Genomic DNA, 11,621 nt, shown 5'->3' with positions numbered 1-11,621 from the left:
GGGAACTGTTGGTGGAAATTTGGGTTATTTTGGCATGGGTTAGGGTTACAGTTTAGGAATCAAATTCGGAGCTGATTTGGAGATTAGGGTTAGCATTTTGATTTGGTACAGATTTAGGAATTTTTTGGGATCAATTTGTAATATTAGTTAATTTGTATAAATTTTTGTAAGCATTCAAATTTCTAAATTATTATGTATTTATGTGTAAATATACAATATTTTCAGGTAAATATGGTATTTACCGGTCGCCAGCGCCGCCATCAATAGTCATACTTCTGGATAAATACAATATTTTTGGGTAAATATTATATTTTTAGGTAAATACAGTATAGACCGATCGCCAGTGCTGGTGGCCGAATTTTTAAATAAATATGAATTTACGAGTAAATACAATATTTACCTGTAAATACAGTATTTAACGGTCGTCAGTGTCAGCAGTCAAATTTTTAATAAATATGATGCGTTATTTACTTGTAAATACGATATTTACCAATTAATATGATATACAATATTTATCAGTAAATACGGTATTTACCGAGGTAGACCTAACTAGGGGGGCGAAGAAGAGAGATGACTTAGGGGTATTTTTAGGTTTTTAGGTCAACTAATAAATTGATGAAGATAGGAAGGAACAATGAAGACCAACCTGACCCTAAAATCTTTAGCTTCCATCTTGTTTTATTTGAGCTTTTAAAATGTTAATACCAAAGAGTGCGGAATAAATATTGTTATACAAGAAATTCTTTACGTCAACACTACAAAGTAGATCCTCGAATTAGGGATACGCTCTCTTCCATGTACAAAGACGTATGGACCCTCTTGGAGGTCTGAAAAGCAAACCTTTCAAGGGATATTTCTTTCTGTGAATATTCCTCTACTATTAATGGACTTTTGACAATGTGGGTTGAGCTTAAAACTCACAAAGGTGGGTGATCATCCTCGGGTTTTTGAGGCGGTATCGGCTTCCAATCTGGTTTTTCATCCCAATACATGTCATAATATATGTGACCCGGTGTGTGATCCATCACACAACACCATATGCCGACATATCGCTTCATGCGTCTCCTAAATTTCTCTTCCCTTGTCTGAAACCAACAATTAGAAGACTCAGAATATAGCACGAGACAAGACATGAAATCGAAGAATTAGATACCGGCAAAAAACAGATTGTGGTCAACTTACCTTGTCCGTGAAACCCATGAAGGCATGCATTGAAGAGAATTGAATAACTTTGACATCCTTGAACGATGAGAATATTGTCTTCAACTGTATATGGAAGTAGAAATTTTTGGTTCAGCTTATAAGGAGATGAACATCTTAATTCGAGTATGGACGGAAAACACGAGTGTTGTGTAAGAATCTAGTACCGTTTCTTCATTGCTGTGCTTCGGGAATCTGAGTACACCTGGTCGACTTGTGTCATTTGATGCGTGACAATCTTCGGCTCCTTCTTCACAAAGATGAACCTCAAGCCATGAATCTTTCACCTAGAAAAACATTTAGAAGGGTAAGATATAAGCATTGAAGCAAAGAAAAAGAGAGAGGAAAGAAAACATCATACTAGATATCATAAATTTGAAACCTGTTGGGGCATTAATGGATTGTCAAAGAAAGAGTATTCTCTAATATTGATCCCAGGACCGTATTCCTCAGGCAGTTCTTTGAGCATCATATTTACCTGCAGTACATAATACAAGTTAAAATCAACTTTACATGTAGAAATTAGGAAATTAGGTTGATTTTAGTAGAGAAAATGCTCTAATGGCAATTTGACTTGTAAATGCCAAGACTCTCGTAAAGAAAGCTGCGTGAAGAGTGGTCTTTTTAACTTGAATAAACAGGAAATACCTCAAATACATGGTCCAAAGGGCAAATGAAAGGTTGTCTAGTCATAGATCCCTCCAGAACTCCGGGGTGTGAGAACCAAAGCCGATCCAACCTACACCATAATGGAGGCATGACCTAATATTCAAATATACAAGAACAATATCAAAATATATTCATTGACATTTAAACAACACAAAATTTTTAAGGTTGATCCAGCCAAAAAAAAAAAGGGGAAAAAATTAAACCAGCCAAACATGCATATCTCAGTTTTATCATATACGTAGTTTCCATGTGAAAGCAGGAATAATGCTTTCTGTTTTTTATTTAATGAATATTCTGTACATAGGGCTTCTATTTATAATATAATTATGAAAATCAAATCTCCTAAAGTCATGGCCTAGAGATTAGGAAAGTTATCTACTGAATCAAATCAAATCAGGAAACAACTTATCCGAAATCAGGAAGCTGATTCTAAGCCTAAAATTCGGGATTTCAACACCATGCAAGTTCAACCAGGTAAGAAATTTAGAGGACATATTTAGCCACTCCTAACAAGTTGTAACACAAGCGTGAAAATTATATTTTGCTTGCAGGTGGTGTATTAGAATTAACAAATTCAACTTTGTGCTTCAACTATTATGTGTAACGTGTTTCTCTTGCGTTTTAGATACTTCATTTTCCCGCATCCCTAGTTACCTCCCTACAAGGGTGACTAAGTTGCTATTTTTTGGTGCAATATTACGAGTCCAAAAATTTGAGCAAAAGGACTCGACTAGTAATCTTCTACACCATCAAATCAATTTTACTTTGCTGATCTCATTTGAAGCCTGACTTGTAACATAGGTTGAGCTTTGGCTGAATACTTAAGCCTCTTAATTAGTCACATAAGCTCAGACAGGCTTTCTAGTCTCAATTGCGCTCAACAACACCTGCTTATTTCTTTCTACTAAGCACTCAAAGTGAAGCAATCTCACGAATAATAGACACAACATTATGACGAACTTGATGATGATGCTCATGAAAACAACAACAAATTGGAAATGTTTGTAGAATCAGTGTTTCCAACATTGATTAGAAATATGTGGACAATACAAAGTTAGGATTCTTTATTAATCCCAAATTGGTGTTTGGATTCGTAATTTATCAAGAGATAGATGTAACTGGATTAAATTAACTCCCAACAAATTTTTCGCTATAACAAAAACTACAAGGAGATTATAAGGGGAAAAGAGAGACATCAATGCATAATCTCACCAGGGTGCGATTCAAAACAGAAGCAATCGCAAGTGCTGTCCGTATTTGTCTCATCTGAAAAGAATAATTTGTAGTGTATATTAGCAATTGTAATTCGGTTACATAACAAATTGCAGAAGTTAGTGGGAGTAGGTCAATACATGCATACTTGATAATTAACAAGAGCAAAGTGGGACTCAATACTATGCTGCCCCTCAAGTAACAAGCTCTTAGGAATAGATGGCTTGAATGACAAGAAACCTCCTGCATAAATTCGAAAGAGTTGATCAGGGTTAGTATTGCAGTATAACTGTGATAAATATTTTACAGTTAGCCTTAGAGATGATTTTTTTTTTTTTTTTAAATTTTACGTGTTCAATAAACAATGAAATTTATTGTAGTCAATCTTGTTCCCAACTGTAACCCGTACTCATAAGTTGTAACTAAAGAAGAAGAAACGGATGAGAAAAAATAAAGGAAAGGAAACTTGCAAACGTGTCATCCACTTAATGTCATTGTAAAAAATGATCGATATTTATAGCAGCTGCTGTCAGACACCAAGGGCCATTTGGTAAGTGGGTTTAAACCAGGGTGCTTTGAACCTTTTGGGTTTGAATCATGTGGTTTGAATTGTGGGGTTTGAACCTAGGTTCAAATTATGAGAACCCTTGGGGGTTTGAGTTTAGAAACCCTTTGTTTTTAATGGTTTAAATGTCACATCAAGGGTTCAAATCACTTTTTACTTTTTGCAACCAAACACAGGTTTGAACCAAAACCTTGAGTTCAAAGCACTTGAACCTCATACCAAACGGACCCCAAAGGTTTTACAGTTATGGCACCTGAATAAATTGGCTGCCTAAGACTCAAGCTTCTTATACAAATATTATGTAGGAAGGCGCTTTAGATACTTGAAATACAGGTCAAAAGTAAAGTGTATATCAAAGACGCCCAATAGTTATGCATCTTATTATTTCACTTGTTACTAGACACAGATGAAGATGTGATGGGGATAGAATAAGAAATAAGTAATAGCGACTTGTAACCACGGAACCATCAAATAGTAGTGTGCAGAGAAAGCAACAGCAAAAACAGTTGCATCCTAATACAGACAAAATATATGGCCTAGTTGTACCTGGTGCGTCATAATACTCTGGCGGATCAAAGAAGAACATGCCTTCCCGCAGTCTGTGGCGCTTTCCGTCCGTACCTGCATACTGAAATGTCGTGTGCACGGCATAGGGCTCCAGTCTGAGTTGCTGATACATGGCCTGCCACATCAGCATTACAACTCATTAGGACCTGGTAGAACCTTGGAACACAGTTTATTATGCTACATAACTGTGTGAAGCGGTAATTTTAAGTTTTGTGGCACACGAGTAATTGGAAAACTATATATATAACAAAGAAAAGGAATAGAAGTCTAGCATCTATGGAGTGATTAAACGAGGATATACTGTCCAAACGAGGCAGGCAAAGATCTATAGATCCTACCTGGACAAAATATGTATGCCCACTACAGAATATGCTTGCTGGTAAAATTCCAAGCTTGAGATTTCCATCATAAGAATACACAAGTCCACTTTCCTTATCAACTGATGGTCCTAACTGCCTGCGCACAAGGTCGTTAAAACCATTCTGATCCCAAATCTTATCGTCCGCCAGAAGTATTTCTTTCCATTCCTTCGCCAATTTCTTTGCAGAATCTGTTGGCCGCCAATGGAAAATTCCTATATTGTAGGCAGCACCAACTGTTTACGGGAAACAAGATATACGTCAGTATTGAATTGAATTGATTTATTTAATATTTTTAAGGAGTAAAACTTAAGTGATCCAGAAATAGCAACGCAATTGAAGCAATGATGACAACTGTGTACTATCTGAGCTGAGACAGAATGTACTAAGCGGTGGCTGGCGCGGGTGTGAGCTTACAATCTGTGGGCAGTCCCTAAATACAGACAGTCACTAATCCTCAATCTAAGAACCAAAGTACAGAAATATATACATATGTGCCCTCTACATATTCACCATGGAAAAATCCAACCATTATCAAAGCTTACATGGGAAGCCTTCAGGAAAAGAAAAATAGAAAGAAAGTAAGAAGCTGTAATACGTTCTGTAGCAAAAGGCACCTGACGGTAACTGTTTTTGCTTTTCTCTAGAAAACTTTCTAGTAACAGAGATCTTGAGATCCATGGTATGTCGCGTACTTTTAAATGATTCCATATTAGTACCATTTACAGCTATACAAACTTTTCCTGTGAGCTGATGGCCTATACTTTTGTAACAACAACATTTGACAGAAAAACATACACAAAATGATAATTTATTTTGTTTTATTTCAAAGCTTCACCTTGTTGCCAATTGTCCAGACTGTCATCAGAAACTGTTGGTACAACACTATCACTGGAAGTCAAGACATCTGCCCCGGGATAACGAGCGAGATAAGGAAGTGGGTTCTGTTTAAAAAACATAACAGATAACTTGAAATGAATAACAGGGAAAAAAAAAAGAAGCTTTATCATAAAGAGATTAGAATGCTTTAGTTATCAAAGGATACATCGACAGGAAAGTAGACAAAACAATCAAATAGGAACAGAGGAGAACTTACCTTTAACCAAACCATGTCTGTATCACACATCAACAACTCAAAACCATAAGGAAGGATTGCGTCTATCAAAATAACTTTCTCTCTGCCCATCTTATGAAATGTTGGTGAGCCCCATCCAACATCTATTGTGCTCATATGGCTCCCCATGTCAAACACAGGAATCCCTTTCCAATACAAAGCCTCTAAAAGTTTGGTGTCCATAGCACCTAAACCACCAATTCCAAAAACCATAAACACGTATAATAAAATAAGTAAATAAAACACACACACACACACACACAAAAAAAAAATTCTCGAGCGTGTTTAGTGGTACATACACAATCTGAATACATGTACCCAACTAAAATTGGTGTTGAGCACACTAGTTAGGTTACTTTATTCGAACTATGGAGATCATTTTGACCCCGCTCCAATTTGAGGATTTTCACCCCTCCCAAATTCAGCAAATGCTGACACTTTTTTTATAGTGACAATTCTCGCATGTTTTTTCAAATTTAAGCTTTCAACACTATCTAAACCAAATTTTATTCCTCGTACGTATTTGACACCTTAATTGCATATCCAAATGCTGGTTCGGATTGCCGTTTAAACTACAAAGATAAGATTTTACAGTTCAAACCAATGAGGTCAAATCGCTACAATTCAAACCTGCATACCAAACTGACCCTAAGCAATTTTATCAATTTAAAAAAAAAAACGAAAAAACAAACTTACCAACAAGAATGTTAGAAAGGTTGAGATCTGTCAAGTGCTTAACCCAGGTGAGAATGAAATCCATGAAGGCATAGTTCCCAAAGGTAACAATAACGACATTATCTTTGACCCTTTGCTGAACAAGTTCCTTTGTCAATCGAAAACTCTTCAATGGCGGCATTTTCTTGGTTCTAGAGGGAGCTTCCCAAATGGGTCTGACCCCAACCCCTCCTAAGGTTGGTTTCTCGGGCATTGGCATTGGAGTGCCAACTGTTTTAACTGTATTAACTGTCGTTTTTGTTGGTTCTGAATGATTTGCTGCTTCATCTACATGCCACCAAAAAAAAAAAGGAAAGAAAAGTAAATGGAATTGCATAATAATAAATAGATAGAAGGAATGAAATGAGAAAGAAGTAGGAAGAGAAAAGAGTACTGACGAGAGAGAGAAGAGAAAGAGGAAAGGAAAGGAGAAGAATTGGGAGAGTAAATGGCGGAGAAGACGTAGAAAGAGGAGACGAGAATCCCAATAACGAGGCTGCCGTAGATTGCCACGAATACTGGTTTCCAATTCCGAGCTTCCTCTAACGCATTCCTCCAACCCATCGATTTATAATTGAAATTTTTTCTTATTGTTTCTCTGTTTTGCTTTGTTTTACTTTCTCTTCATTCTCTCTCTCTTTTTCTGTCTTTCTCTCTTTCTTCCTTTATATGATATATGAATCTGATCGATCACTCTTGAGCCTCAGCGAAGGTCAACAACCTCCATGTTCCTCTCTGATTTCTGCTCTCTCTCTCTCCCTCTCTTAGAAACTCAACTGAGTTCCTCTTTAATCCCAAATAATAATATTGCTAAAAAAAAAACCCAAATAATAATACAAAAAATATAATAATAATAATAATAATAATAATACTAATAGAGATTCTTTGATACGCTAGCGCACTGATAAGTCAAATTTTTCTAATCATTAAATTTATATATTTTTTATTTTTTATTTTTTTTATATAGATCTAATAGATAAAAAATCTGACATATCGATATATTGACGTATTAAAAAAAGTTAATAATAATAATAATAATAATAATAATAAGGCTTTTTTAAGTTGGGGAATGAATAAATAAAGGAAAGAACAATAGGATTAAAATCATCAATATTTCCCCATGTTGCAGTCATTGAGAGTGATTCACTATGAAAATTTACAATGAAGATTGATTTTTCCTCAGATTTTTTTTTTTTTTGGAGAAAAGTTCTAGCCCTAACACAACAAAAAAAATCGACAAAATGGTTTTTTTTAATGCATTTGAGTTTTTTTAATTACTTTTTTAATAACCTAGGGTTGTTACAGGTTAATTTATGATAATATCCTCCTCAAATGGGTTAAGTACACGTGGCGATTTCCATCACTAATTGTAACATAAGAATAAAACTTATTAACGGAATAATGTTCGGGGAGAACCGATGTTACTTTATAAAATTCAGGAAAGAAAGTATTATAAGGGTCATAGTTCGAGAAATTTTTTTGAAATTAATCCTAATTTGAAAGTACGAGGGCTAATTAAAATAATTTTTAATTCAGGGACCAACTTGCCAAATACGTGAAGTTAAAGGGGGTCACATGTAAAAAAGTCTAATAATAATAAGAAAATGTAAAATAAGAAATATGTTTTTCATATAAAAGAAAAATACTAATATTTATGATTGATTTTTTTAATCTATTAAAAATTAATGTTGTTAAATTTTCAATTAGTTAAAAATTGCAGGGAACAATAACCCATCTACTACTGTCGAGATAATTATAAAGAAAGAATGAAAAGGCCAAAAAAAAAAAAAACACAGAAAATTCGGTGGGATGCCACAATTTTTATATACATTATGCCGCAATTTTTTTTTTATTTTTATTTTTATTTTTTTTACATTTATGTCACATTTTATTGCTTTTTTCATTAGTTCATCTAGATTGTGCAAATCAAAAGCACAATGATAATGCATTTAGAAATTAGGTGTAATTTAAAGTAGAAAAATTGTGCATCTAAATCTTAAACGTCTCGTAAAAAATGTTGGATAATTACTATTTTTTTTTGTTTGGTTGGTGAGTGATCGCTATGTATGTATTTGATCTGGACTGGTCAAAATAGGCTCTGTTTTGAATAAAAGGAATATGGGTGACCATTAGCTATATTTATTTAGTTTAATTAATCGAGGCCAGATTTTTATATAACGCAATTGGTGCGTCTTAAATTACCTGTACGTTGTGAACAACTGGTTACCTAACATTTTAATTATTTTATTGTCAAGACTGCTGACATTTTGTTTCAGTCAAAATGACATTATATTAACGAAAAAAGTAATAAAAATAAAAGACATTAACCTTCAAATCAATAAATTCTCTTATATATTTATTCCCACTCTTTCTTTTTCCTTGTCTCTGTTTTTCTCTTATTGAAAGATCATACAACTCGAAAAATTATGCTTAATTCTCCTGCATGGTGCGCAGTTTTAAATATAAAAAAAAAATTCCAGCAAAAAAAAAAAAGTTTCACGACCCGTCAACTATTAATATTACAATTATCCGATTACTTCACAAATTATACAAAAGCTTATATTCGGCAAAAAAAAAAAAAAAAGTTTCGATTAAGTAAAAAAGAAAACCAAAATCCTCAGCAAGGAAAAAATAAAGAATCTCTCACCCATACCATGTGGTATATGTTTTCAAACTAGAGGTTTCTCTGTATCGTATTGCGATTGTCCTGAGATAATTTTGATAAATACTTTTTAAAAGTGTATGAGTCAAAATTTTTATCATTTATTTTTGATTCATAACCTTTTTAGCTAAATACTTATACTAACAAAAGGATATTTATCAAGAATAAGGGGTAAAGATCCAGACTCATGTACTCTCAAAGATAAAATTCTCTATTTTTTCTTGTACTCCTTCCTCCCTGTTACGTGGGGATTGGTCTTAGTTGACTGGGCTAGTCCATCGATTGTTTTGGTGATGTTCAACCAGTAATGGTCAAGCTTGAAGTTTATGTGCTAAGCGGATCTTTTTCTATTTAAGTTTCGGTACTTGTATTTATCCCTGTGCTATTTTAGCTTTTACTGGTGGATCCAATTATTGATTGGAAGTCGAATTTCTTTATATTTGAGATCATTTATGTGTTGTGTAATTTGTCTCTTATGTGAAATTAATTTCATTTCAAAAATAAAAAAATAAAAAATCAATAGTTTGTGTTGAATATTTGCTTACATTTATAGAAGGTAATTTTAGTTTTCCTTTCATTTCCTCTTCTTTCGTTTTTTTTTTCTTTGGCTCAATAATTTAGTCTTATAAGATGTTGATTCCTTACACAAGCCTTAATAATGGACAAGAAGCTAAACGACACAATAAAGACCCTTACTAGTGATTACTTCCCCCACATAATGTTAGTTTTCTATACTACTCTTGGCTCGTCATTTCTCTCTCTCTCTCTCTCTTGTGCTAAATTCCAAATTAATGAATCTTAAAAATCCTTGAAAGTTCACAAACATGATAATCTATAAATGCAACGAATGAGGTAAAGAAACTAAAGGTTTTCAAGCATAGATGAAGAGTTATTAGCAACCAAAAAGAAAAAAGAACAAAGATCAAGAGTTAAAAGACATAAATATTTTAGATCATGTGGCTTTTGGGGTTCTCCACTACAAACCCAAAAATGATGTGGATAATTGCAGCCGTTGTGGTCGTGCTAGTTGTGGCCATCATCTTAAGAAAGTTTGCATTAACATCTAACTATGGAAAAGGAGACAAATCCGATGTTCAATTTGATGATCATGATCATCATCACAAAGGCTTGACAATTAGTGGTAGTAGTGCATGTGATTATGGAGAAGTAGGAGTGAGGATGAAGATTAGGAGCTATACACTAGAAGAGCTCCGTGGTGCCACGAGAGATTTTGGAGTCCAGATCGGAGTCGGAGCTACTTGTCGTGTCTATCTAGCGGAGCTCGGGGATGGCAAGTTTGGAGCTGTGAAGCGGATCATGAATGAGAGAGGAGGTTCCAGGAGAGTTTTCTTGGATGAAATTTCACTTCTTCTTAAGGTTTCTCACCCCAATTTGGTCTCATTGTTGGGTTTCTGCTTGGATAGAGGTAAGTACCTAGCTATGGATTTTTTAAGTTAGTCCCTAAATTCTTAAGCAACAACTAAGACGATTTATACGTGACTCACACAAGTAATATCTAAAGGTCCATTTAGGATAGCCTAAGTTTAATTGTTATTTGAATAGCGCTTAAAAAAATCCTTTTTTTCCCCACCAACGTTAGTCACTCGTTATAACTCAAATCCAATTAGAGATCATCTATAATATGTACAATATGAAAAATGAAAACTAATATATATATATATATATATATATATATATGCAGAAGAACAACTTCTAGTGTTGGAGTATGTTCCAAAGAGGAGCCTGTTTGAGAGGATGCACACATCTGAGGGGCAAAAGGCAGGAATACTTTCGTGGGAGAGCCGCTTGAGCATTGGGCTTGACATTGCAAAGGCACTTCACTACCTCCACTCCCAGGCCCATCAGCCCATCATCCACAGAGATGTTAAGTCCTCCAACATCCTTCTTCTCGATGACAACCATGCCAAGCTCGCTGATTTTGGGCTTTCCAAGCTCCATGGCCCACTAAAGCCCACTACCATCAAGGGCTCATTCGGCTACATCGACACCACTTATCTCAACACGGGCCTGGTGAGCCCAAAGAGTGATGTGTACAGTTTTGGAGTAGTGGTGTTGGAACTGATAACGGGCCTCAAGTCCAGCCAAGGCCCAACAACGTTGGCTGAGTGGACGCACCCGTGGAGAATGAACCATAGGAATGATATTGATTTGATGGCTGCAATGTTATTGGATCCCAAACTTCATGGGAAGGCCCACTTCGGGCAGCTGCGAGTGTTGGTGGAGTTAACCAATTGGGCTTTGAATGACAGGTGGGAAGCCAGGCCTGATATGGGTCAGATTGTGGATACCCTCTGTACTTGTGTCCAAATGCAGCCCAGTACGTGTTTAAATTAGGTTCTATACCACTTCTAATTCTATTTATTCACGGGAGAAAGAAAGAAATAGGTCAATATTAATACTGAGATGAATTAAAATTAATAGGTTAATAGTTTATATAAGTTAATAAATAGGTCAAATTACTGTTTTTGTTCATAATTTGTCTGGTTATGAACCATAACTTGATAAGTTATTGTCCATAATTATCCATAATTTGTCTGA

At 34.9% G+C, this 11,621-nt stretch overlaps 2 protein-coding genes across 2 annotated transcripts; one reads left to right on the top strand and one right to left on the bottom strand.

Annotated features, from left to right (window-relative positions):
- Window positions 1-657: 657 nt before the first annotated feature.
- LOC21392136 (arabinosyltransferase XEG113) lies at window positions 658-7,171 on the bottom strand. Its single transcript, XM_010113475.2, has 13 exons — window positions 6,799-7,171; window positions 6,383-6,688; window positions 5,669-5,874; window positions 5,411-5,516; window positions 4,552-4,808; window positions 4,193-4,328; window positions 3,230-3,324; window positions 3,082-3,135; window positions 1,849-1,962; window positions 1,583-1,678; window positions 1,368-1,487; window positions 1,183-1,266; window positions 658-1,085 (listed from the first exon to the last, which is right to left on the bottom strand). The coding sequence occupies exons 1-13, from the start codon at window positions 6,962-6,964 to the stop codon at window positions 918-920; spliced, it is 1,908 nt and encodes a 635-aa protein (XP_010111777.1). The 5' UTR covers window positions 6,965-7,171; the 3' UTR covers window positions 658-917.
- Window positions 7,172-10,016: 2,845 nt separating this feature from the next.
- Window positions 10,017-11,417, top strand: LOC21392135 (probable serine/threonine-protein kinase PBL21). The gene is made up of 3 exons (XM_024175650.1): window positions 10,017-10,154; window positions 10,248-10,488; window positions 10,765-11,417. The coding sequence occupies exons 1-3, from the start codon at window positions 10,017-10,019 to the stop codon at window positions 11,415-11,417; spliced, it is 1,032 nt and encodes a 343-aa protein (XP_024031418.1).
- The last annotated feature ends 204 nt before the right edge of the window (window positions 11,418-11,621 follow it).

Source organism: Morus notabilis, unplaced genomic scaffold (assembly GCF_000414095.1).
Source record: "Morus notabilis unplaced genomic scaffold, ASM41409v2 Scaffold752, whole genome shotgun sequence".
Taxonomy (NCBI): Eukaryota; Viridiplantae; Streptophyta; class Magnoliopsida; order Rosales; family Moraceae; genus Morus; species Morus notabilis.
Note: the sequence above shows the minus strand (reverse complement) of the source record. Positions and strands in the feature narration are given on the sequence as shown.